The sequence below is a fragment of the Dermacentor albipictus genome, chromosome 1 (genome assembly GCF_038994185.2).
Source record: "Dermacentor albipictus isolate Rhodes 1998 colony chromosome 1, USDA_Dalb.pri_finalv2, whole genome shotgun sequence".
In the NCBI taxonomy this organism is placed as follows: Eukaryota; Metazoa; Arthropoda; class Arachnida; order Ixodida; family Ixodidae; genus Dermacentor; species Dermacentor albipictus.
The window spans coordinates 270,065,898-270,093,887 of record NC_091821.1 but is presented as its reverse complement, the minus strand read 5'-3'; the positions used below and the strand labels follow the sequence as shown (position 1 = coordinate 270,093,887).

Genomic DNA, 27,990 nt, shown 5'->3' with positions numbered 1-27,990 from the left:
ATCTGGAAAGCATTTTGTGGAAACAAATTGTGTCACACTTCAGACTTCTTATTTGTTGTGCCTGCTTGTTTAAAGCAGGTCTGCATTTCTGATGGTGGTTCTGTTGAGAAGTGCTGAATAGCATGCTTCTATATATAGGTGCACATGATTGTATACTTGATCATAAATAACTGTAGCAGAACAAAACTGTTTTGCTGTGCAACTCTGAGATGCAAAATAGAAGTAAAATTTTCCACCATATACACCATTTTAGATGTTGGGCACAAAGCTGTGAAGGCTAGAGCAACTTTGACCATGCCTGCATTCACGGCTGAAAAGAGCATCACTCATGGAAAGCAGAAATGGGAAAATTTTATGATTAGACTAATATTAATATGTTCTAAACAGTAACAGATAAGGACACTTTTACGTAAAGTACATGATTTTTGTTATTGTGCATACACGGCTGCATTCCTCGTGCCGACAGCATCAGCACACTGGTTATTCTTTCCCTCTATCCCAGGTACACAAATTTCAATCGCTGACAAATGTGCTACTGTTACTTCTCAAGCATCCATAGGTTGCTGTGTTTTGTTGATAACCACAGAGCAATCAGTGTGCCACACTGTCCACGATGTTCATTGGGGACACAAGCTTGATCGGCCTGGTGTAGCAAGAATGCGAGAGGGCCGAGGATTGTGACTAAGCTAGCTAACGCACATTTTAGTCAACTTGGTTAACTAGCTGGTTTAAAAGTAAACCTCATTACTCGGAGCTCAGGCAGAAAAGCTGTATGATTAGTACAATCAGATGTTGTACATGCCTGAATGAAGCAAGCGAAATGCAAACAACTGTTGCATGGAACAGTGCTGCTCCTTTCTCTAACTTGGCATCACTGACTACCATCTGTATTTATGCATGCATTGGCGGTGCTAGCAACATGATTTGTAGGTACTGTATGTTGTGCAGCATTAGAGACAACACACTTTCAATCTCGGTAATTTTGTAGCCGTGCTCAGAAAGTGCCTTATGTTTTGGCACTCATTAGAGCAAAATAACACTATGAAACATTCAAATTAAATACTTTTTTTTTGAAGAGAACAAAAATTTTAAAAACATGTCCATTTCAAAATTCCTCGGAGCCCTATTATAAAGCTGCCCAAGAGCAACAGGAGCAGTGATGAGATGGGTAGTGTGCATCAAGAGCAGTTGATTCCACATATTAGTTATATCTGAAATTTGGCCATGGAAGGAATTTTGTTCAACAATCTATATTGTTTATTTTCTTAACAAACATGGCATGACTGCCCAACTGCTAAGCACAGTGCTCGGGCAAATCAAATACAGCGCAGCATCTCATGTAGCCCAGACAAGGATGGACATACACATATGCAAGTCATTTGTGGTAAAAAACGATTTCCTAATGGCCGGTGTCTGTGGGCTGCTGGCATCAGCTTGTCTGCAGGTTTAAAAATTGAGGAGGAGCTCCCTCTTCAAAAAGAAGGCAAACTGTATTTTATGTGTCTCTCTGCATGCCAAGTATAATGACGAAACCTGGCTGAGATGTTCACAGCTCTGCACGCTACCTGTGGTTTTCACCTCAAGCTCAGGGAACCTTATGAAAAAAATTGGAAGTCCATCTGCATGAGTCCATAGAGGCTTGAAATAAATTATGCAATACAGTCGAACACGGATATATCGAACCCACATATATCGAATTATTCTCTGTATCGAACTCGTAAATTATCCCCTTGAAAATTCTGTGTAAAAGTATAGAAATTCTTACGTTTATATCAAACAATATTTTTACCCGCCATTGGATATATAGAACGCCGCGCGATCTCGGCACTCGCTGAACCCGCGTGCTCCGCGCCTCCCCCGAAAGGCTCGGAAAATGTGAGAGCGAGAGGGAGGGAGACTCGGACGGTACTCCCGCTGCGCACGCTCTCCGACTTGCGGCAACACCCTGCTTGCGGAACTGCTCCTATTTTTCTCTCTCCCAATGTCTCTCATCCTTCCCCCGCGTAACCATAGTGATCGGCTCGGAAAAGGTAGCCAGGAATGAAGGCGGCGGTGGCTTCCTCCTTATGCCTTTTTTTTTCTTGTTGCTTTTTCACGAGTTTTGCTCAGCCAACCACAGCTCGTGCCTTTCGTACGTCGCTGTCGCCCTCGGAGGTGGCCATCGCGAGCGCTTTGTTGGCGGTGGCTGCGCACGTGAATTCTTGTGTTTTGTGCGCGTTCTTGTGTTTCGTGTTCATTATTGTTTTGCGTGCGTCTCACGACACGTGTGACTGGATCGTGGTGAGCTGACGCGGAAGCAATGGCCGCAGCAAGCACAAGCAGCGTCAAGAAGCGCAAGAACCTGGACTTTGCGACAAAGCTGAAAGCCATTCAGCGTGTTGAGGCGGGCGAGAAAAGTGCGACGGTGGCAGACGACTTCGGGATTCCTCGGAGCACTCTAAGCACCTTGTTAAAAAACAAGGTGGACATAAAGTCGAAAGCGGCGGAGTTACGAACGTCGGGAGCTTGTCGTGTGCGCGCTCCTGCCCACGAGAAAGTTGAAAAGGCCCTCTATGCGTGGTTTTTAGAGGTGCGGGCTAAGAACATTCCGGTGGATGGCCCAATGCTAATGGCTAAAGCCAAATGGTTTGCCGCTGCACTCGGTGATGACAACTTCGCCGACAACACAGGGTGGCTGCAGAGGTTTAAGAACCGCCATAACATAGTTGGCAAAACCATTTCTGGGGAAAGCGGAGCCGTCATCAGCCAGGATATCCAGCAATGGATTTCGAAGGAATGGCCGGAAATTTGCGCGAAGTTTTCATCCGCGGAAATCTTCAACGCCGACGAGACCGGGTTGTTTTGGCAGATGCTGCCCAGCAAGACGCTCGACGTCCGGGGCAGCACTTGTCACGGGGGCAAGATGAGCAAAGTCCGCGTGAGCGTTCTGCTCGCTGCTAACATGGATGGCTCTCAAAAGCTCCAGCCCTTTGTGATTGGCAAAGCAAGGGCACCGCGCTGCTTCAAAAACTGTAAGCAGCTCCCCGTTCGCTACGCCTTCAATAAGAAGGCGTGGATGACGCGTCAGCTGTTCACAGAATGGCTGCAAGCGTGGGATGCCGAACTGGGCAAATCGGGGTGTCACGCTTGCCTCCTCGTCGATAACTGCTCGGCCCATCACACCACCTGCAAGCTCGAAAACATCGCGCTCAAGTTGCTGCCGGCGAACACGACAGCAAAGTTGCAGCCGCTCGACCAGGGCATCATTAAGTCGTTCAAAGTCGGCTACAGGAGGCGACTCATTGATAGGCTTTTGGTGAACCTCCGCATTGGCACCGAGCTTAAGGTTGACCTGCTGGGGGCCATTCAAATGATGACGGGCGCCTGGAGAGACGTGAAGGAGGATACTGTGGCCAACTGCTTCCGGAAGGCAGGCCTTGTGACAGCCAAACTTCCCGAAACCTGCGAAGACGGCGATGGCAACAACGAGTGCATGGACGACGCGTTTCGCAAGTTGTCGTCCCTTTTCCCGGCTGCTGTTCCAGCCGAAGTGTCTGCTGACGATTAGGTGAACGTTGACAGCAATGTTCAGGCTGTTGCGAGCCTCGCCGACGAGGATATTGTAGCTGCAGTCGGAGGGACCCAGGCTGACAGCTCGAGTGGCGACGAAGATCGTCCGGACGAGGGCGCGGCTACACGCTCGTACTCCGCCGCTGAAGTGGCAGCAGCGTTCAGCTTGATTCGCCGTTGTTGCGGCGACATGGAAGGAACTGGTCTTTCGCACCTGAACAGCCTCGATAAGATCGAGGTTGGCGTCTTTAATTTCATTTGCAAGGCAAAGAAGCAGACCAACATAAGCGATTTTTTTTTCACGCAAATAAAGCATTACGTTGCGTCGTGTGTGTGGAAATAGTTGTCATTCTTGAATGCGCCGATCGGTAGGTCATCGTCCGCCACAGGTAAAGTCTCTGGGCCTGTATTTTTTATATCGAATTTTTGATATATCGAATTAATTCGCGATCCCCTTCGAGTTCGATATATTCGTGTTTGACTGTATATCCAAAGGTTATTCGGTTTTCTGATCTGTATACAGTCGAACACGGATATATCGAATTCAAAGGGGATCGCGAATTAATTCGATATATCAAAAATTCGATATAACAAAATACAGGCCCAGAGACTTTACCTGTGGCGGACGATGACCTACCGATCGGCGCATTCAAGAATGACAACTATTTCCGCACACACGACGCAATGTAATGCTTTATTTGCATGAAAAAAAAATCGCTTATGTTGGTCTGCTTCTTCGCCTTGCAAATGAAATGAGACGCCAACCTCAATCTTATCGAGGCTGTTCAGGTGCGAAAGCCCGGTTCCTTCCATGTCGCCGCAACAACGGCGAATCAAGCTGAACGCTCCCGCCACTTCAGCGGCGGAGTACGAGCGTGTAGCCGCGCCCTCGTCCGGACAATCTTCGTCGCCACTCGAGCTGTCAGCCTGGGTCCCTCCGACTGCAGCTACAATGTCCTCGTCAGCGAGGCTCGCAACAGCCTGAACATTGCTGTCTACGTTCACAAAATTGTCAGCAGACACTTCGGCTGGAACGGCAGCCGGGAAAAGGGACGACAACTCGCGAAATGCGTCGTCCATGCACTCGTTGTAGCAGTCGCCGTTTTCGCAGGTTTCGGGAAGGTTGGCCGTCTCGAGGCCTGCTTTCCGGAAGCAGTTGGCCACAGTATCCTGCTTCACGTCTCTCCAGGCGCCCGTCATCATTTCAATGGCCCCCAGCAGGTCAACCTTAAGCTCGGTGCCCATGCGGAGGTTCACCAAAAGCCTATCAATGAGTCGCCTCCTGTAGCCGACTTTGAACGACTTAATGATGCCCTGGTCGAGCGGCTGCAACTTCACTGTCGTGTTCGCCGGCAGAAACTTGAGCGCGATGTTTTCGAGCTCTCAGGTGGTGTGATGGGCCGAGCAGTTATCGACGAGAAGGCAAGCATGACGCCCCGACTTGCCCAATTCGGCGTCCCAGCTTTGTCGCAAAGTCCAGGTTCTTGCGCTTCTTGACGCTGCTTGTGCTTGCTGCGGCCATTGCTTCCGCGTCAGTTCACCACGATCCAGTCACACGTGTCGTGAGACGCACGCAAAACAATAATGAACACAAAACACAAGAACGCGCACATAACACAAGAATTCACGTGCGCAGCCTCCGCCAACAAAGCGCTCGCGATGGCCACCTCCGAGGGCGACAGCGACGTACGAAAGGCACGAGCTGTGGTTGGCTGAGCAAAACTCGTGAAAAAGCAACAAGAAAAAAAAAGGCAAAAGGAGGAGGCCAACGCCGCCTTCGTTCCTGGCTACCTTTTCCGAGCCGATCACTATGGTTACGCGGGGAAGGATGAGAGACATTGGGAGAGAGAAAAATAAAAGCAGTTCCGCGTGCGCAGCGGGAGTACAGTCCCAGCCTCCCTCCCTCTCGCTCTCACATTTTCCGAGCCTTTCGGGGTAGGCGCGGAGCTCGTGGGTGCAGCAAGTGACGAGATCGCGCGGCGTTCTATATATCTAATGGCGGGTAAAAATATAGTTCGATATAAACGCACGAATTTCTATACTTTTACACAGAGTTTTCAAGGGGATAATTTACGAGTTTGATACAGACAATAATTCGATAGATGTGGGTTCGATATATCCGTGTTCGACTGTAGCACCATTGACACATTTCCCTTTCACAATTTTTTAAGGCAGCAACATAAAAAAAATGAAATTTTTAAGCCTCGCTAGTGCAGTCAGTATATACTGTTAATATACTTGAGTTGGAGCAGAGAAGGCATGTTTTTCACTTTAATTGCTCATGTTCCGACTTTTATCCCCATACTTAGTGACTTGCCTTTGATTTCTTGTGTGCCACGTATACTTATTTTACTGGTAGTTTTTGTACATGGCCATTGTCATGCAGTGCATTGTGACACTTTGTGTCGCTTACTAAAGGGACACTAAAGGCAAATATTAGGTCAAGCTAAAGTGTTAGTTGTGCTCGAGAACATCTGAGGCGTCAATGTTATTGCGAACAGAGCTTTAGTATGCGAGAAATTGAGGTAAATGCAGGACACAATTAGAGAATCCTCTGGGACATTAAAGTATTAGCTTCGTGACGAAGGCACTTCTCATTATAATTCTGCCGCAACTACTTGTAATAGAAAGATCATTATATTGCATTATAATGTGAAATAAAATGCTACCTCTCCAGTTTTATTTTTAGAAAAAGCAGATTGATGTTACCCTTGGCAACGATGTGGGCGTTGAGAGGTTTCGTTTTCTCCACTGTGGAGCTGCCCGCGCTTTCACGTTTCAGCAGTTTCGGTATCGCGTAGTACTGTGCTGGTTATGGTGGCTCACGAAACTCACAAAACTGCAAGTAGCAGACTGTGCCACGCCCATATGATGTTACGGAATTCCCAAACGGTCCACACCACTTGACCAAGAGCAGTTGTGGAGGCGAATCGAATGCTCTGTCTTGGCTCGGCTTCTCCATGGCCGTACGTTAGCATTTTGCCCAGAAAACTATAGCGGCGTCTGTCAGGCACCGTTTATTCCTCGACGGCAGTAAAGGGCAGCGAAGGCGTATGCAATGTCACCACTCTCAAGATCGTGGGCAGACAATTTGGATTGTGCTGAACGTATGCAGACCCTTCAGACGCAATTTTCTCGTGAACTAAGTCTCTTTGCATGAAACAAGTGCTACAATGTTTGTGGAATAGTATTTCAACAGTCCGCGTCAACTTGGTATTTGCCTTTAATGTCCCTTTAAAGGAGCCTGGTTTTTATGATGTCTTACGTTTTCTGCAGAGTGAACTGAAGCCTGCTTTGCCACCATCACCTCCAATTACTGCCCCTTCACACACACCTGTAAAAGGTTTGGTTTTTCCTTTATTTTGTATCATGCACCTGCCATAATGTTGTCCAAAAAAGGTCAATGTTTCATGTTCAACACTTTGTGACACTGCTTCTACAATAGACCGATTCATCACTTTTAGAGCGCCTGTGCAGTAGGCTTGCGAGCACCATGATGAGAGTAGTCCTCCACGCTTTCTTGCCGTACTTCGGTTCCAAGCAACATTGAGGGAATGCCTTTGTGAATATTGCTGTGAATTCTTGAGACCTTAGTTATATGCAGGCATTTAAAATTAAGGATGTGAGGGGGAGGGGGTGCAAGCCCCCACAGCCTCAGTTCTATTAGATGCCTGCCTTTCCATCTTAAGGGCTAAGCAGGTTTGTCATGATACAAATACATGCTCTTTACCATAATTGCTCTTTCGGCTGCTGAATAGTACTACTATACTAGCATGCTTTGTGGCAGTGGTGTAGTGAAACTCGTTGTGAAATTAACTTGTTGTACATGCCTCAGAGTCACGGGCACTAATCAAAACAATCAAGCTTAAGATCTACTATTACCTGCATCTAAAGGCACTTAGGGGCCAGCATAATGTAAGGATTCCTTTCACTCGATCCTACTCTTGTGCTTTTTTTTTAATGTCTCATGCTCGTGTTCGGTTGATATTGGTGGTAACAAAGGGGAAGAGTCACTTCAACCACTGATGAATAATGAAACGGACGAGAATTGGAATACAGTCATTACTTTATCCTGGGTCTGATTAGACCTCTAATATAAAATTTCTTAATATGTGCAAACAGTGCCACCAACAGGTGGTGAAAGGTACACATGTGGACGAGCTCTGCTGGCGACAGTAAAGCTGAGCTTAGATGACTCAGACAGTAGCATATTGCATTTCTTAGTGCATCACGGTAACATCATGCAACAGAGCTTGCATGTAACACATCCCACTTTGTCCGTACAAGCTGGAAGTCAACAAGAGTAGCTTGAAATGGCACATTCTGCATGCGCATGCTCATTTTGGGCTGTGGCTTGGCTTGACTACCCTGCAACCAATAAATCAACATGCTGATCTCATGTCATCACACCATCACAGAGTTGTATTAACAATGGTGTAAAGTGCATTTGTAATTTATTTTAATGGTAAAATGGACATAAGACTCCTTGCTGGCCCATCAGCAGCATGACACTTATTATTTTTGCATACCTATATACCTGACAGCTAGGTTTTTTTTTTTTTTTTCGGCCAATATCAGTGTGTATCATGAAAGTACTAGTACTGTCATGCAAGATGCGTGCCTTTATGTAAGGAGCTCAACTATAATTTGCTCACATCTACCCCTACATTAATTGTAGTTGCCACATCCCACTGCATACAAGTCAAATGCATGCAAAATTCTGACGTTCTGTTTAGGTGACTCCTGAGCCGATTTGAATAAAATGTATTACATTCAAAGGAGACATTCAGATTGTAATAACTGTTGGGATGAGGTATTTCATTTTGTCATTACTTCATTTACAATGATAAAGAAAAAATTAGCATCATGTTTACAATTGGCAAAAAAAGATATTTACATTTATATTAACTGTATCAGTTTAATATTTGTCAGCAGGACTTCCAAGGCGCACATAACCAAAGCAAACTGCTGTAGATACAGCTTTTTTCTCACCTTTCTCATCGCAGTTTGTACAAACTATGTACATTTTTTGTTAGAAAATATTACCAATGATTGTGATAGTCCCTAATGCGAAATTTGAGCGTAGCTCTATACGTGTTTTCATTTTGCGATATATTGGCTGGTGCATACGATCTGTCTTGTGCGGGACATTGCAAATGGAGCGAAGTGTGGCACAATCCTCGTTAATCGGGAGAGGCAGCGCTTGGGTGATGTGTGGGTGTGATTCACAGCAGCCACCGCAGACAGACCTCCGCTGATGTAGTGCTTTGTTTCCATATGTATGGCATTGGTGGCCATGCTCGCTGCATGTCACCAACAACGTGAACAGACAACGGTGCGCAACTCTGGTGCCATCTTGTAGCGGTTGTCGCCGCAGAGCCCGTCTTGTGCGGCACTTCTCAGGCTTTTGCCATACCCTCCTCCTCCACTTTCTGCCTCATGGTTCCGCTGCACCCTCCTCCTCCGCCTTTCTCCTCGTGCTTTCTTCGCTATCACCGTCTTTCATTCCCTGCTGCGCTCTGCCTTCGCTCTTTCATCCCTTGCTGTGCTCGTTCGCTGAATTACGGTGAGGGACAACGCTGACGTGAAACGCTGGAAGGGGCACCTAAGAGCTCTGCTCTAATAATTATGACCTATGTATAAAAGCTTCATGTATACCTTTTTTTATGAACTAACACATTTTGTCCTCTTTGAACACACAAGTAGCTGCAGTTTCAAGAATCCCTATGTCTCTGTGGGAGTAGACAATTTGGGATAACCTTTATAACAAATCTGGGGCATGTTCTATGTGTCCTGACCATTGACACTTATTTTTCTAGAGAGGGCACCATCACCTCGTGATTTGGAAGCAGAGGCCCAGAGACAACTACAAGACATCAAGGAACGAAATGAACGGCTGAACTTTGGTGTGTCTTTTGTGCTAATATACATGCTGGTGCCGATACTTTTTTTGTGAACCGTGAGCATTGCATATTGAAGATATGTACTGTCGGCCAAAAAAGTAAACGGACCACGGCTTAGGTGGCCGGAGCGGCTGCAGGGCCACACGGGGCGCTGATATCTCGCTCCGCGCGCTGCCGGCGAGAGTGCCTCGAGTGACGCCAGACTTCGCCCTCATTCTCGCACGGAGTCTTGTCATGCTTGTTAAATTTCTAGTGCGCCGTTCGGTTGCTTTGCTGCTGACGGTCGCGACCAAGAGGACCGTGCATCGCCGGTAGTCTAGCACATGGCGCTGTCAAACAGTAGTGGACGGCCGCGGGGCATCAAATCACGGCACTGAGAAGAAAGACTAGTTCTGATTGTTTTTTTCCTTATATTCATCATACCTCTCATATTAAAACATGTCGCCGGCGTCCACCGATGCTCAATTTCAGGCAACATAACGCAAGTAGCCTCAACGGCGGCTACGGTGACGGCCGCTCCATGCGCGCTCTTTCGCGCTGTCGCGATAACTTACAGGCGCCAAGCTGTGCTGCCGGCGCGGGTTCTCTGTCGAGATTACTTTTCCGGCTTGTCTCCAGCAGTGGGTTTAATAATTATAGCAACGACGCCTCTGAAAACTGATTTAATTCGATACTACAGAAGACAGTCCATTATGAAACTTTCTTTACAAAAGTACCGTCAGGAAGAGATGATTGGAAAGGCGAATCGGAAAAAAACTAGTCGCTCGTGAAAGTTTATTCACGGAAGCAGATAACAAATATCATTCCGTGGGTTGAAGAGGTCCTCAGTGGATGAAAAGTTGCCGTCGACCGCGATGACAGCCTACTCGCCTTGGCATTGAGTCATAGAGCGCTGCTACTAGCTCCGGTCGTCCACGCAGTGCTTCCCACCCTTCCTTCACGGAATGATACAGCTGATCCGCAGCGCCACTGCAAAGGTACCAATGGGACACCCGCATTCAATATTTCCTTTTTATTCTCTGGAACGGTGTGGGCGACGTACTTTGTAGTGCACGATGCTATACAGCTATGGTTGTGTTCAGCCAATTGACACTGGCAGACTAGGAAATGATTAAAAATGAGAACGGTCGCATTGACTTCGTCGGAAGAATGCCATTTCGGGTGCCGATCGAGGAGACAAGGCGCGTAGTCCGGCTTTCTATCGAAGTTGTCCCTCAGCGTGAAATTTGCTGCTGCATCAGGAAGAGCAGAACATGGGTGAACCGCATTATTCAAGTCTATAGGATTGAATATGGTAGACTTGCTGATGCTCAGTGCAGTGGGCTGCCAAGGCTTACAACATTGGAAGAGGACGAATGGATAGTTCCTGCCGCTGGTGTTGACCCCTTCCTGAATGCCAAGAAAATTTGCGACGCACTGGACCTCAGTTGCTGCTGCGAGACTATCAGGAGCAGATTGCGAGAGGCAGGTCTCATGAACTGCGTTGCCACTCGGAAGCCGCACCTGACAACGAAGCAGAGGGAAGAGCGACTCAACTTTGCCAGAGCGTTCGAGCAATGGACCGAAGAGGAGTGGCGAGAGGTCATCTTCACGGAGGAGTCAACGTTCTGCACACGCTGGGACCAACAGCAGCGTCTGTGGCGTCTGCTGAACAGCAGGTACGACCTGTCATCCTAGCAGCTAAGGGAAGTTGCGGGTAGAGTTCACGTAAGTAGTCAGTGCTAAAAAACAAGGATTGTTTGCAACGCATACCAGTCTTAAGCATGCAGTGCAGCCTTATTTCTCGCCTTACTGAATGACTTGATGTAGGTGCAGTATTGACTACAAAGTGTTTCTTTTGCGCCATTGAACATCAGCAAGTTTAATGTTGGACAAGGTATGATTTCAGCCTTCATCTTTGTTTTCTTTCTACAGCAGAGTGAGGTGGCTGCGCGTTAAGTTTTGTACCTGACATATGTTAATGACTTCTCCTATGCCCAGGTATGTCCCCGGTCACATCACAGCGTGCTCAGTAGCGGCCGCTGCTCGGTTAGTGTTTGGGGCACCATCAGTAGGGACGGCCTTGGCCCACTCGTGTGGATTGAGGGCTCGTTCACCGGGACGAAGTACTGCGAACTCCTCGTCGAGCACTTGATTCCATACGTTCTGGACGGGCCATTCCAAGGCAGCCGCTACATGTTCCAGCACGACCGCAGCCCTGTGCACAAAGCAAGCGCTGTGAGAGCATGTCTGGAGAGCTACGCTGTGCGTCAGCTTCCGTGGCTGCACAACGGGGCTGATTTTAACCCCATTGAAAACATTTGGGGAATATTGAAGTAGACTCTTGCCTCACGGCACCTGTGCGGTGGCACAGCAGATCAGCTGTGGCATGCCGTGAAGGAAAAGTGGAAAGCACTACGCGCACATCCAGAGCTAGTGGACGCGCTCTATGACTTGATACCAAGGCGAGTGGGCCAAGTGATCGTGGTCGACGGCATCTTTTCATCCTACTGAGGACCTCTTCAACCCATGGGGTGCCATTTTGTATCTGCTTCCGTGAATAAACTTTAACGAGTGACTTGCTTTTCTGATTCGTCTTTCAATCATCTCTTCCTGACGGTATGTTTCTGTAAAGAAAGTTTCATAACGGACTGCATATTGTAGTAGCGGATTAAAGCAATTTTGAGAGACGTCACTGCTTTAATTATAAGACCCACTGCTGGAGACAATGCCGGAAAAGTAATCTCTACAGAGAACCCGCGCCGGCAGTAAAGCTTGGCGCCTGTAAGTTATCGCGCCGGCGTGAAAGAGCGCGCAGGGAGCATGCGTCACCGTAGCCGCCGTTGCGGCTACTTGCGTTATGTTGCCTAAAATCGAGCAGTGGTGGACGCCAGCGACATGCACACATATGAGAGGTATGGTGAATATAAGCAAAACAACAATCGGAACGAGTCTCCATTCCTTCTCAGTGCCACGGTTTGATGCCCCGCGGCCGTCCACTACTTTGCAATAGAGCCATGAGCTAGAGTACTGGCCGATGCGCAGTCCCCCTCGTCGCTATCGTCAGCAACAGAGCAACCGAACGGCGCAGTAGAAATTTATCAAACGTGACAAGGCCACGCACGAGAGTAAGGGCGAAGCCTGGCGTCATTCGGGGCACTGTCGCCGTCATTGTGCGGAGCGAGATAGTAGCGCCCCGGCGTAGCCCCCCAGCCGATCCGGCTACCTAAGCCGTGGTCCGTTTACTTTTCTGGCCGACAGTACATTGCATCATATTTAATAGTACCAAAGTTCCTCTAGAGTTATTTAAAATTTTCATGCTAAGAATGATGGCAGGGTAGCATGCAGAATGTCCGATTTGATTACTTAGTGTTATGACCTAAAACTGTGCAATAACGCTCTTAAGAGACTTGGTCAGCCTGTATTACATTCAGCACTGACAGTGTAACCCTTAGTTGGACAAGGTTAAGCATGAATCCCGCAGAATCTATCCTGAATTTTGCCAGATTTTCCTATAATCACTTAAGAGGAACCCTTAAGCCCAGCATTAAATCAGTTGAGATGGGTATTCTGTGAAGAAAGGTTGATTGCAGTTCAGTTTACTTAAAGTGTGTAACACAATTATTTCACTAAACTTGGTGTTTTTATCAGTAGTTTGTTAAATCTATACTTGCCTTTCAAACCCATGACAAAATAGTAGTGCACATAGCTGGGCATGGCAGTTGAAAAACCACCCCTTTGTTACAAGAAGTGTGTAATCACTGCCTGTTCTTGTATTGGGGATGTATTTTCTAACAATTTTTTTCATTCTTTTTGTCCTTCCACATTGGGCATGGCTGGAATCAGCCACTCAACGCATGGAGAATTTTGAGTGAGTGAGGAAGAGTGAAAGGAAGAAAAAATTAAAAGTGTTGTTGGCAAATTCATCCCAGGTGGGGGTGTGCGTGCACTACCTGAGAAGACGATCATCACTGTTGAGATTCGCTGTCATCACTATCTTGGCTGCCTTTGTCGTTATAGTCAGTACTGTCGAGTTAGAGAGTGTGTAACCATGCTGCATCAGCGCATTTGGCACTGCGTGTGCACCGCATTGGTACTGTGCATTAACCACAATTGCCTTCTCCCTGTTTTTATGTGAAATCAATTACCACCCAGTGGGAGTTATAAGGCCCCGCCAAAGTACACCGCTGAATGTTTTTTCTTTACTCTTTTAAATACCCTCTCATTTGTTTTCACATGCCCTTCCAAATTAATTGAGGTTCTCTCCCTCTTTCTTTTTTTTTATTCTTTCACGCATTTATTTTTGTTCTTGCTTGTGGGGTTGGAGCATTTGTAAGAGTACAATGCGTTGAAAAACAATTATATACAGTCACCATCCAATTTTTAGACACCCTAAGGGCAGCGAAAGCATCAGAAAAATCGGCCACTCCGGGGAAAAAAAAAAATGAATTAATGCCTTCTACTGCTCCCAAGGGCTCAAATCACCGCAGGCACGTCCGAAATAGTTCTGAAGACTTGCCAATACACATATTAGGTGTATTGCTGCTCATACTGTGTCATGAGATGGCAAGTGCAATCTGTGTAATACTTGCCGTGTATTTTTAGGCATGTTTAGGTACCATATTCTCAGGAACTGCTACAGGTAGCATGATATTGTAGATATATATCATTTTATTAGTCATTTATTTCTAACAGACAAAACTGGATTTATTAATTTAGAACTAAAAATTTCAAGGGAAATCAATAACTTCTTTGTGTACATTAGTTCATTATAATCCATTTGGTTATAGCAAAGTTTGACTGAATATTCAGCTCTGGGATATCATTGCAAAGGAGGTGTTCAATAATTTTTGTATCATTGGGGATGCCATGTGCAACTTGAAACTACTTTACGAGGTTATTCAAGACAACATGAATCTTAATTCACTTTGCAAGGTCAACATGGTGCTTTCAAGCATCCATGCCGCAGCCCCTAAAGGGGCCTTGAAACACTTTCCTAATACAATGCATCGCTATTAAATTGCGTTGCTGCACAAACCTCCTGCTGCAAAAAAATTTTTTCAATCGTTCAAGTACAAGGTAGATGTAGTTATTGGACCGATCGGCGGCTTTCTGTCTCCTTACATTTTGATTAGCTACTCGGTGGAAGCTACACAGGGGAGGTGGGAAGGGGGTCGCAAGGGTGCAATGCCCTCCTGGCCCCATCCAAACATTAAAAGCAAGACGGCTTGAGGCCTCATCCCGTGGCAGCTGCTGTATTTGCGCCACGCTTTTAATCTTGGAGGCCACGCGCAGCAGTTGCAGCAACGTGCAGCAGTTGTGTATAGACTGGTAGTGCAAAGATGAAATGGGTTTTTATGTTTTTTGAAGTTGCAGACATATATTTTTCATTTATTTAACTCAAATTAGCAGTAATTCTATTACTGAGAATGTTCTCGTGATCATGATATTGGCCAGTAGCTCTCGTGGGTTCAGCTGCTTGCGATGACGCTTTGTGATGACATTGCAGAAGCTTGAGCAAGTGACTCTTCACTGCTGTTGACACAATATTGTAAATTCTCTGCTGCTTGCAGTGTAATAATGTTTGGCTCATATGTTCAGAGGAGCCGTGTTAACAGATTAGCAGTGTTTTCTTACCACATTCAGAAGTTTCAGGACCCGTTCAATGTTTCTGTTGTAAATTTTCTTCGCCATCTTTACCATACCACAGCAATAAGTAATGCTTGTTGTAGAATCATAATTTCATGAAGCGACATTTTTAGGCTGTGGTTGACCATCACTGAAACTGCTGTGTATGACATGTAAAGAATGAGCCCCAAACCTAGGTTACTTTGTGTGTTCTTTTTCAGCACTGGAGCAGTCACTTCGTGAGGCTCAAGCAGACTTGGAGAGGCACACCAAGGACGCAGTGGTGGCACAGTTAGAAGCCAAGGAAGCTGCACAGAATTACACTCGCAAGTTGTACAGAGCCATCGATGAAGCCAGGGTGTGTGTCTGCCTCCTATGAGGCATTTCTACAGATGTGTGGGATTAAGGGGTCTTGAATGTAGCAGCAGAAATCTGAAAATGAGGGTAAGCAACAAAAGGGCTAGGAAGTGACCTCAGTCTCCCACCTTTCAGAAGGGATAGCCATTTTTAACTACTCTAAACACTTGATAGACATACTTATGAACAGGTACAGGCGTGGCCACTACTAGTGGGAACAAGTGGCAATCCCCTGTGGAGCACCACTGCCAGCACGTCGTGAAATCTTGTGGCACAGGCGCAGTCAGAGCTATAGGTTGAGCCCCCGGCACATTGTCTGCTACGCTTCCTCCCCTTCGCTATCTTTGCTGTGTGCGCTTTGATATCTATGCTGATTGTACGCACTAGCAGCTCTGAGTATTTATGAAAGTGCTGCGAAAGCCAAATGTATGCAGGGCTGACTTATCATGCAGCTTGCAGAAGCACAGAATTTCTAATGTCAGTCAAATTTTCATGGCAGTTTCCAGTTGCTGAGGGTCATGTTAAATTTTCTATTGCATTGTAAAAAATAATGCCGATTTCAACACTCCGTGCTTTTAATTTATTCAAAAATAAATATCATTTTCCGAGGACTATGGCTAGCACCGTGGCAAATCCACTTGGGTGACAATCAGAGCAGCCTTCAGGCTATGTGAACAGTTGGGGAGATATCCTTTGGTGATTGCGTTCATGTTTGGGAATATTTTTACTTTACTGCTATTTTGCGTTACTCAGAAACCCGTCCGCGACGTCACCGTTTTTGGCACTGTGCCAAGTTCGCTATCTTCACACAGTACCAAGTGCACCGTCGACTGTATACTTTGACATGTCCAGTGCAGGGTCTTGCAAAATCTCCAAAATTCCTGAGAGTAATTGCCAGAGAATACCATCCCTCCAGGACGACGTATCCAGCTTTTATTTTAGTCCATGATTTGATTAGTGTTGGGTTGCATTGCTTTCAATGACAATCAGGCCATAATCCTGTTAGCAGGAAACAGTGAGACATTCCAGAAGCAACATACCCAGCTTGTGTGTTCCAGGCGAACGATAGCAACTAGTGACTAATACCGTATTTACTCACATAATGATCGCACTTTTTTGTCAGAAATATTGACGCAAAATCAGGGATGCGATCATTACGCAGGTTAAATTTCCCGCGAAAAGAAAAAACAATTTTTTTCGTCGCGCGTTTGCTGCTCGACACCAAAACAAAAATGGCGGCCGGCGGGGCAAGCCGAATGCGCCGAACACAACTTTTTTTTCTTCTCGTGAGTACATTACGTGCATTAAAACAGTTTTTTCCGTATCAGTAATGAATAATATTGTTGCAGGAAGAATATCCACAAGTTTGCGGCAATAATGTAGCCATGTCCATTTTGAGGGGACAGAAACAGATGGACGCGCTTAGCTACCAGTGACATAGAAACACATAGCCGGCATGCTGCGGAAACTGCGGCATCCGTCTTCACTACTATCCTAATACGGCACATTTCCGCTAAGGGTGGGTGAATATCTTAGCTGTGTTACAAGCGTCGGCGTATGAATAGGGTACGCTTTTAATGTATCAGTGTAAACGTGGCTACTATCGTTGCCGATCGTGATTTGTTGCGTGCCCACGAGTGCAGATGAGAAGAATCGAAAGGCGCCTTTTTTGTAGTTGACCACAACCATTACAAAGCCTACACTTAACAAAGGCAAGTTTGGTTGCAGCTTTTTTTTAGTCATGGAAGTGCGGAAAGTGATGAAAGTAATGAAATGAGGCATCTACTTAAGAATGTTTGGTGCGTGCAGACCACTTGGTTTGTCTTGAAGAGTCACTCGTGTAGCATTGGCCAGATGGTAAGCGCGATCAATATTAGCTAGACTTGGCACATGACATGTCGCTGCGGCAAGTTCGGGGTGCGATCATTTCACGGGAAATTAAAAAAAATCAAATTTTGACGACAAAATTCAGGGGTGCGATCATTACGCGAGTGCGATCATTATGCGAGTAAATACGGTACTTGGTCACATCACTCTCGGCAATTGTCGCGCAGCATTCATCCTCTGGCACTCTAGCCATTGCACAGCGACTTAATACAAAGAATTGAAGTGGCACAAAAATGCAGCAGTTTTTTATAAAGCATCATGGAAAACAGGATGATATCAAAAATTGGCATCATTCTAAGTACTACAGTGTGTCTTTCAATATTTGCCATAAACCCGCTGAGGTTGCAAAGATTTGGTGTGCTCCAGCTGTTTATTCTCGGCATTGGAAATGTCGCTGTGCTTTTTATCGCCTTTGCATCAAGAAGAATGAAACCATGTTTGCGACTTGACTTTTAGGCTTGATTTACGTGATGGGATGGATTGCTGATTTAGTCCAAGGATGACTGTGACGTCGTTGAGCTGCAACAACTGACACCGGTAGCACTTCGTCTCGAGTGTTTTTTTTAGAACCTCATCTCCAGTGCTATGTGGTCTTGTCCGGCATGCGGACGAGCAGCAATGGGGCGCATGCCTGTCCAGCGGACCAAGTTGGGCCAGGACGGAAGTTCCTGGCGAAGACCAGAGCTCCTGACTCCGGCAAAGGCCTAGGACGGCACCCTTGGTTAGCAGCCAGCTTCTGCTTCAGCTGCTTCAGGAGCACTGTCCAGATGCTAGATGTCCAAGGGTGTCTTCACCATCCGGCCCAGCAGGAGCTCACAGGGGGCATGGCCAATGACATCGTGGGGTGTGGTCTAGTACTTCAACAGTAACCAGGCAACCTGCGTCCGAAAATCCCTAGCCTGGCTCTCCTTGAGCTTGGCCTTGATGGTCTGTACCATCCGCTCGGCTGCACCGTCTGAAGCTGGGCAGTACGGCGGAACCATCATCCAGCGGATTCCGTTCTTTGTCAGCCAGGCCATATATTCTGTGCTGGCGAAAGCGGGGCCATTGTTGGACACAATGTCGTCCGGCAACCCCTGGCAGCGCTGACAGCGCCGAAATGGTTGTACCTGCTGATGGAGTGGTGACAGGTAGAACCTCCACCCACTTCGCAAAGGCGTCCGCTACCACCAAAAAGTAATGGACCTTGAAAATCCCCCCAAAATCCTCATGTAGGCAGGACCAGGTTCTCTGTGGGAATGGCCAGGGGGTGATTTCCACATGACGTAAGGCCCCACTGATGCTCCTGGCAGACTTGGCAGCTCTGCACCATGTGAGCGATGTTCTGGTCCAGGCCAGGCCACCAAACGTGGGACCAGGCCACCATCTTTGTCTTTTTCACAACAGGGTGTCCCGCATGTAGCAACTGCAGGACCCTGGACCGGTGACTTTGTGGGATAACCAACCTGGAACCCCACAGTAGGCAGCCCTGCTGCAGGCTCAGCTCGACAGCCTTGTGGCTGTAGGCCCGCTGAACCAACTGCTCCCCTCGAGACACCGCCTCGACCCCATGAGACAGGACTGGGTCCCGGCTGGTTGCCTGTGACACCGCAGGCAACCAGCCGGGACCCAGTCCTGCGGGTACTGCATGAACGCTTTAGCAAGCTCCGGAACAGCAACAGGCTCCTCCCTCTGGCAATGGCAGGCAGCTCAGGCGTCAGCAGGTCCCAGGTCCTTTCCTGTACATTAGACCAGCTGGTAGCTGTAGGTCGCCAGCCTCAAGGCTCAGTGTACCACTTGATGTGATGCCTGCATGGGAACTGCCTTGTCAAGCCCCAGCAGCCCCAACAGTGACTTGTGGTCCATGACCACCTCGAATTTCTGGCCCCACAGATACTGGTGAAAGTGCTCAAACCCGAACATGAGGGCCCGGCCTTCCTTGTCCAGCTGGCTGTAATGTTGCTCTCAGCATGAAGCTGACGGGAAGCAAACAACACAGGGCGTTCTGGCCATCCTTGTCTCTGTGTGCCAGGGCGGCTCCCACTCCATAAGGTGACGCAATCTATGGTTAAGATGACAGGCTTGGCCGGATCAGAGTGTGCCAGCTCTGGAGCCTTGGTGATTAACTCCTTGCTGGGCTAGAAGGCCACGTCCTGCTGCTTCTTTCAAACCCACTGCCGACCATCTCAAAGAAGAAGATGAAGCTGTGGTAGATGTGCTGACAGGTTTGGCAGGAAACTCCTGTAGAAGTTGATGAGGCCGAGGTAGCTCTGAAGCTCCTTCTTGTTGTGGGGCTTAGGCACCTTGAGCAGAGCATCAACATTGCGAGGGGCAGGGGCGAGGCCGGCTTGGGAAATGACATGTCCCAGGTACTCAACACTGGGGGCCAGGAAAATGCACTTTTCCAGCTTGAGCTTGAGGCCAGCGTCCTGCAGTCGTGCCAGGACATTGTGCAGGTTCTGCAGGTGGTTCCCGGAGTTGGTGCCGGTAATCAGGACGTCATCCAAGTACACCGCCACGTGCCTCATGCACCTGAAAAGGTTGTCCATCACCCTCTGAAAAATGGCTGTGGCTGAGGCTACGCCAAACGGTAAGCGCATGTGCTGAAAGAGCCCCAAAGTTGTTGATGTTGTGACATACTTCTGGGAGGCATCCTGGAGCACCAGTTTCTGGTAAGCGTCTCTGAGGTTGAGCTTGGTGAACTTCTGTCCCCCAGACAATGCTTGACAATACGGCGTAGCGAGGGCTACATAACAGTAGCAGCAGAGTTAATGGAAACCTTGAAATCCACTGTTATCTTGAGGACTGAAACTATGGGAGTGGCCCATTCAGACGTCTTGACGGGCACCAGGATGTCCTCTCGCTGTAAATATAGCAGCTCCTGGGTCACCCCGTCCTTCAGGGGGAACGGCAGTGGGCGAGGCTTGAAAAAACGAGGCCCAGCTCTCTCAGGTACATAGATGGTGGCTGTCGTGCCGGCGAATGTGCCCACCTCTGGCTGGAACAGGGACTTGAGTTTGGTCGGGAGGCTTGGGACGTCTTACACCATGTGCAGGATGGTTTCCTCTGGCAGATCTGGCAGATCAACACCTAGTGCGTGAATCCAGTTTCAGCCTAGCAGCGTCGGCGACAACACCTTGGTTAAGTAAAGGGGAAGGATTGCCTCCCTGTTGCCAAAGCGAACGCTGGCCTGGGCCTGACCCTGGACCTGGGAGAGCTGCCCAGAGTATCTGCGCAGCATCATGCCCGAAGCCTCGACGGACACGCCGGGTAAGGTACGCTTGAACAGTTTCTCGGTCATGACCGACACGCTGGTGCTTGGGCCCAGCCCCATGGAAATGGGGTGCTCGCAGACTTCAACGTTCAGCATGTACGGCAGCACAGACGACGGTACAAGGCGTGTGCGCCACATATAGAAAATCGGCAGGTCCTCGGTTGGAGCCTGACCATGGAGGAACTCAAGCCTGCGGCCACACGTTCCCGCCGCGTACCCTTGCGACGGCTAGCATGGCCAGGAGCGTGTGTGGAACATGGGCTTGATCCAGGCTGCTGCTGCTGTCTGCTGTTCGTCCTCCCCCCTAGGCATACCCGTGCAAGGTGCCTAGTTTTCCTGCACGGGAAGCATTGTGCTTGCGAGAACTGGCACTGTGGGGGGGAGTGGGCACCACCACAGCGACTGCAGGTACTGCCCTTTGTCGCCATCATGTTGAGCGCTGCTTCCACCAACGGTGAGCTGGCCGCACGTGCAATCTCGCCGGCGTCCCTGGCCGCAGCATCCATCTCCAGTGCTGCCTTCACGGCGTCGTCCACTGAGGGGTCGGAAAGCTCCAGGAGTCATGTCTGCATGGCAGGGTTGTTTATGCTTCGGACGGAACAGTCGTGGAAGCTGGCCCCTGAAGGCGCAGGCACTGCGGTAACACTCGTAGTGCAGTGACGAACTGACCAAGGGTCTCTCCTTCCTGGCGGCTCTGGTTGTTGAAGCGGAACTGCTCCATTAGTGTGGATGGTGCCGGGCTGAAATGCGAGCGCAGTGTGGTGAGCAGCTCCCTCAGCGTCTTAACATGCGGTGTGGCCAGCTTGAGGAAGTCAAGCAGGAGACTGAAGACGCGGGTCCTGCAGCTGATCAGGAAAATGTTCCACCGTTTCGCCTCTGCTGTGTCGTTTCACCACACGTGGACTTGTTCCTCGTAGACTGGCAAGGCGGACCCATTTTTCTTCAACGGCTCGAGCCTCCCATACAGCGGCATGGCGGCAGGAATGGGGAGGGTTTCGCGACTCGCTGTGGCGTGGGTCGATCTGTGGGCTATACTTGTCGCCAGTGTCATGATCCGCCCGGGTTCGTCATGAGGTGGGGCTCGAGACACCCTTCCTCAGACATGCTCCGCAATGTGGTGGTGGTGAGCAATGACTGACCGCCAGCAGTTGTGCTCCTCGGCGTTCATTTGGTGATGTAATCAATATTGCCCACCGAGCCTGGTGGGCAAACGAAGATTATGCCTGAAGGGGCGTCACATGCTCGTCACAGTGTACTGTCAAATGCTCATATGCTGAGGCCTAAAGTTCACGGCACAATGCGAAAACGCACTCACAGCGAAAGCGAGAGTGCGCAGGCATGCGTGCAGATGTGCAGTCGGTCACTGAACCAGTGCAATCGTTGCATTGAGGTTTCATTGTGTTTTGCTCCATTTGGTTATACAGACAGTCCACTATAAGAATATATTTCATATAGTTCGCTCTCAGTGATTGCCGACTTTTCACGCAAGAAGACGGTTTTGGTGACTCCAGCATGGCGACCGTGTCCAGTAGGTGTTCACCGAACATATTCGGTAAAGAGATAATGTCTGTAAATCATTCTGTGCTTTCTGTTTGCCCAAGATTATTATATATACAGTAAAAAACTTCCTTCATTTTGAGAGAACTTATAGGAATGTCCAGGAGGGCTCCTGCATGGTGTTTTTATTGATTGCCGACAGCCAAACCTATGAGGAGCGCGCTGCCTTATCCCTCATACTACGCAAGCGAGGTGCTTCCGACAGACGCTCCGTAAGTCCTTGCCCCCAATACTGGTTTAAAGTTTAATTAACAGTGCAAGGACACCAGAGGGGACAGGAGAGAGAATCGAGTGCTGACTTCCGACTGTTTTTGTTTTCAGAAGGCATCGCTCTATATACAGTCACACAGAAGCACAACAGCCATGTGCAGAACGCAGTGAAACAAAAAAACACAGAAAAATTCAGCATAGTGGTAGCTCGAGGTATCTCGTCTCCTTGTCAGTGGGAGCGACAGGGGGTGTACTGACACAATGATCCTTTAAACGTAAAATTGTTTCCACTTCGATTATCTCGCACGTGCCACGATCTATGTTTGGTGATGACACTGCACACTGAATCTTGGGCGGCATGCACACGTGCTGCAGTGGGCCATCCATGTTTTGCACGGTCTACATTGTACATTTGTTCTTTTAGCCTTTCATTTATGCATTGGCCCGTCTGTCCGATGTAATATTTACCACAGGCCAGGGGAATCTCATATACTAAGTTATGCATATACTACGTTAATGCAAACTTGAAAGCATGTTTTACCAACAAGCCCAATCTTGCACCCGCCTTAAGTGTACTGGGAAGCCTTCAGAGCTATTTCACATGTACCTGTGGCGATTTGAGCCCTTGGGGCCAGTAAAGAGCATGCCTTAATTTTTTATTTTTTTTTTTGCCTGGTGTTCTTGCAGCCTTTAGGGAGTCAGAAAAATTGGATGCTGACTTTATCCGGTATTCACACACCCCTAGTGATAATTTCAATAAGCTCATTGATAAGCACATTTACTGCGGGTACCTAGTAGCCTACATGTATGATGCATGTTCTGTGTTCAGCTAAGGTGCATGAAGCAAACATCCATTGTAATGTCTCTAATTTTGTCAAAGTTTCTAGTGCACAATGTTAATGTTGGTGGATACATAAAAAAAAAAAATGTTATGGCTATAAAAGTATCATGCATCTTTCAAATGCCACATACAGAGGTTTGTGTCTTGGTTTTTCAGGATTAAAGGTCTGTAAAATTCCTGTTGTCGTGATAATTGAGTGGTGCTGACGAAGTTTGTTTGGATGATGCTGGTTTGTGCAAGGAAATGAAATAAGAGGGTTTTTATGATAAACTCGGCAATTTGGCTTTTCTGAGCCATAGATGTCTTAATAATCTGTTGCCCTATGACAGTGTAGCTGTGCCCTTTGAAAAAGAACATCCCAGTGATGAGTAAGCCAGTCAGGTAGGTCAACACAGAGGCAGAAAAAAGGGCATAGAGCAATGGTGCTGAATTATTTTTGTGGCAGAAGGTTGCTCAAGAGTTCTAAAGAAGCTAAAGAACAGGGGATCTTAAACTTCCTGGCCTTGGGGAGCCCCACCAGCCTTCCTATGGTGCTGCATAACCACTCCCTTCTCCTCTTTCTCCCGATGTGCTTATGCACGGACTCACTATAAGTATTAGAATTAAACAATCAAATGGCTACTAAGCATGGTATATTATGTAGAAGTGAGAACAAAAAAAAGTACACCAATTACTGGATCACTTAACACGGTAATCTGTGTGTGGCTCCGTGCCTGTTATTAGTCAGCCTCAGGTTGCCTATGGCGCATTTGGCATGCATAATGTCATACTTGCAGTTGGAAATTGCATTGAGTGAACTTCTTTTGGGATTGAGGTTTTTCTGTTCTACTTGTTAAAATAATTCTATATGCCCTCTTTACCATCTTGTTGGCCATAATGTGCAATAAGACCTTCAAATAATATTTCACCAAGAATTTGGACATCAGTTACCCAAACATGGTAGCCACATGAGCGAAGCAATATCCAGCTCTGCCGTCGCATGAGCGTGTGACCTCCTACATTTGCAGTATGGTATGCTATCTCATCTTAAGGACCATTGCTCTTGGCTAAGGAACTCGGGAAGTACGTAGACAAGATTTTTCTTTCTTTGCACTCCACTATGCACACTGTATTTCAGCACATGTAAACGCTGTCCTTATGCAAACAGAGTGCCCAATGTGCAAAAGTTTGTTATTCTTGTGCACAAAGGACACAAGCCACTGATACTGCGAAATGGCCTTCGATGTGCAGTAGTCTTCCATTGATTCCATTTAGGTTAATTCGAACCCAACCAAAAGTCTTGGCTAGTGCCAATTCATTTGTATGGACCCAAAGTTTTGTTATTTCGATCCTAAAATAAGCTTTCATTCAATAATTCGAATTTGACCAGTTGGCATTCACACACCTGACCCTTTCGGTGACAGTGACAACTTTAGTGGCAGCATGTCTCAGTGAAGCTTAGGGAACAATGAATGAGATCTGCACATGTCATATCTCTTTGATAAAGCCTATTTTTGGCCTGCGCTAGGAAGATTTTTCAAGCAATTAGCTCACAATGTCCAATTGCATTATTTGCCTGATTCTAATGTGCACCTTTTTTTTTTTTCCCGTCAAATATTGGGCTGAAGATTTCCTGCGTGTCACGATCGGATTCAAAACCAAAACCGCCTTCATGGTGTTTGTAGGCTTTACCGCATAACGCAGATTTATTGCAGGAAAGCTGACTTTAGGAAAGTGGCTGTCATGTGGAATGGATATTAGATCCTTGCCCATTTTTATTACTGAAAGAACTGGTAAGCTTTAAATTTCTACTTTGTTTAGCCGCTTTAATATCATTTCTAAGTTAGTTTTCTTCTTTAGACTAACGGAAATCGGCCACGCGTTTGGTTCATGGCCATGTTAGAATCAAGCAAATACTGCGAAGTGAATTGGTGTATTTTGGTGTTCTTATTGCGATCACAATTACATGGACACTCCAGGTGCATTTTGCTGTCATCGTGATGTTCCTTATAAATTTCAAGGGCGATAATACCATCGCTGTCCAACGTATGCTGTATGTGTGAGCTAAAACAGGCAAGGGAAGCCGACGATCGCGGCTCAGTCTGGCGCACGCGAAGGAGAAAGTGCAGAGCAAACACGCCACCTTCTGTCGCGCTAAAGGCCTTGGGATAATGTGGGGGGGGGGGGGGGGGGGGGGGGGCTTCGTTGTGCTCTAGCAGAAACTGCACATTTCGCGACTGGGCGCAAGGGGAACTGACGATCGCTGTTCAATCTTGCATGCCATATATGGAGGAACGCGGCGAGGCAGCGTGGGAGGTAGGGGGGGGGGGGGGGCAGGGTTGGCAGCTTTGACTATGCCAACAAGTGTGTACTTTGCACAGTCAGGCGCGGGCCATATGTTGAAAAGGATCTCCAGACGGCTCATACCTTTATGTGCGCTATGTTCTCACCACTCTTATGTGGAAGCGATAGACCACACAGTCACTTTGCTTGCTGCTGCTGCCGCATTTGCTCACACCAGCGTTTTGCAGCGAGTGTCCGCACTTATCGATTGTGATGTGTTCATGTTTGCTTGTGCGTGCCGACACCATGCTTGTTAATTCAGTTAGTAAACGAATGTTTCCAAGTTTATACTATAAAACCACTATCCTTACTTCGCATAGCTGTGTACTAATTTGCTATTGCAATCGATGCTTCACCTTTTGGGTGAAACGGCAACTTATTTTGTGCATCTTGTTTAATTGGACTCGCCAGATAATTTGCTTAATTTCGTTGGTCTCGTCACGGTTGACTTAACAAAAGTCAACTATACTGATCACAAAAGTAAACCTCAATGCCCATATCGCCTGGCATGCAGCTACAGTAGTCTACAGCGGCACCTCTTCACGCATCGAAATGCACTGTCGTGTATTTCTATTCCAGATAAGTAAAAACCAATGCAGTGTGGTAGTAAAGTAACCTTGCTATCAGAACTGTGCTGTGCCAACACGAACCTGTTTGTACTGCAAATTACGCACGAACGCGCCTTGCATTTAAAGGGCCAGTATTGACATCCTTCTGCATCAGCAGGTGGAGTAGGCAAACGCCACTAAATTTCGAGGTGGCCTTCATCTAGCAGAATTTCCAAGTTGATTCCCACTCATAGATTACAAACTTGCCTCATGAGCACAAATGAAAAATGTGCAATGCAGACACTATGGACCCAGAGATATGCAGTGATGAGTTTTGTGCACCGCTGCCATGTGTATCTCTTGCAATGACTACTAAAATGCTTATATGGCACGTCGTGGCTTTGTAAAATCCAAAATATACTGCAAGCTTCTCTAAATTGAGAAATTGTGGATTTTTTTTTGGGGGGGGGTAAAATTGGTTTTGATTTCTTTTCTCATTCCCCATCTTAGGGTTCTGCTCTTACCCATCATGGTGGCTTAGTGGCTATGGCATTGCACTGCTAAGCATTAGCTTGCAGAATCAAATTCAGGTGGTGGTGGTTGCACTTCAATGATGGCAAAAATGCAAAAATGGCCGTGTGCCACGCATTGGGTACACGTTAAAGATCCTAAGGTGGTAAAAATTTCCGGAGTCCTCTACTACGGTGTGCCACATGATCAGATTGTGGTTTTGTCTCATAAAATCCCAGAATTCTGGTTCTGTGTGTGGAACTCTAGAATGCCATTTGTGGAACTCTTGGGTTCCATGAAACATAGTTTAAGAACCCCCTGCTGAAGAACAAAGGTGTGTACTGCTGTTCATGAGACACCACAAAAAGCAAAGTAACCATAAAATATTTACGTCCCTGATGGATGCGTGTATCCAGTACTAAAAAAAAAAAAATGGAATGTCAATGCAGATGGCACATCTTAATTGTGTTCCACGTCGCACCGATTTTTTTGTAAACAGAACCAAGCTAATAACTTTCGAAGGGCATGTGTCCTGAAGTGAATGGTGTGACAGAGGATGCTCGCACTGTAGTGTACATTGCGCGTTTGCGTAAACCATCTCTGATGTTGCTTCATCTCTCCATTATAGGGCACTGACATGCAAAATTTGTGTATGAAAAGTGCCATGTCTCACATAGTCATTGGTGTTAACTATGCATTCATACTAGCACACAGTTCTTTTGTGCTTGGAATGAAAAGCTGAAAATAGTGTTAATTGCTTTGCAGGATAGTGAAGACCAGTACATGTGGGATGAAGCTTTGCAAGCCAAAGAGGCGAAGTTAGCCGCTGTGCAAAAGGCTACTTTGAAGAGTGAACATGCATGGTGAGGGCATGAGTTCTGACTGTGTGGTAAACAGGGCATGATTCCTCAGTAGATTTCATTTTAAGTATATAATGCTGGAATTGGGAATGAATGTCACAATTAAATTTTTTTGCATGTCTTTCTATATCACTTAGCGTTTGTAGTCTCAAATAACATTGACAGCTTTCCCAGCAACAGCATGTTAGCGGCACACTTGCAGCAGAAACACAACATTGGCTTGTGATAATAGGGGGGGGGGAGGAGATTGAAGAAAAAGACCTGGAAGGTTAAAAGGCATGTGCTTGTTTAGCATAATAAACAAAACAAGTAAAAATGACCTGCTGGTTATGCAATTCAAAGGTAAAAAACAAGCTTATAAGAAAGCAGGAACACGTGCCAGTCACACGTGCACTACAGTTACGACGGATCTGGAAATAAGACTTCTCACTTATAGTCTACCTGCAGGGTGTCTACCAACCAGGACAATCGGGAATTCTCAGGGATTTTGAGTAGTCTAAAAAAACTCATGGAAAACTCGGGGGAACTTGTGCCTCTATCAGGAAAATTAGCTGTAACTTTATTGAAAGGATCGAAAGTCGCGGTA

At 47.1% G+C, this 27,990-nt stretch overlaps 1 protein-coding gene across 1 annotated transcript in view; it reads left to right on the top strand.

Annotated features, from left to right (window-relative positions):
* Window positions 1-27,990, top strand: part of Mitofilin (inner membrane mitochondrial protein mitofilin) — a 119,131-nt gene that overhangs the window by 23,926 nt on the left and 67,215 nt on the right. Inside the window, exons 5-8 of the mRNA XM_065449568.1 lie at window positions 6,826-6,892; window positions 9,369-9,455; window positions 15,281-15,417; window positions 27,310-27,407. Coding sequence (XP_065305640.1) covers window positions 6,826-6,892; window positions 9,369-9,455; window positions 15,281-15,417; window positions 27,310-27,407 — 389 coding nt within the window. The remainder of the gene's footprint in view (window positions 1-6,825; window positions 6,893-9,368; window positions 9,456-15,280; window positions 15,418-27,309; window positions 27,408-27,990) is intronic.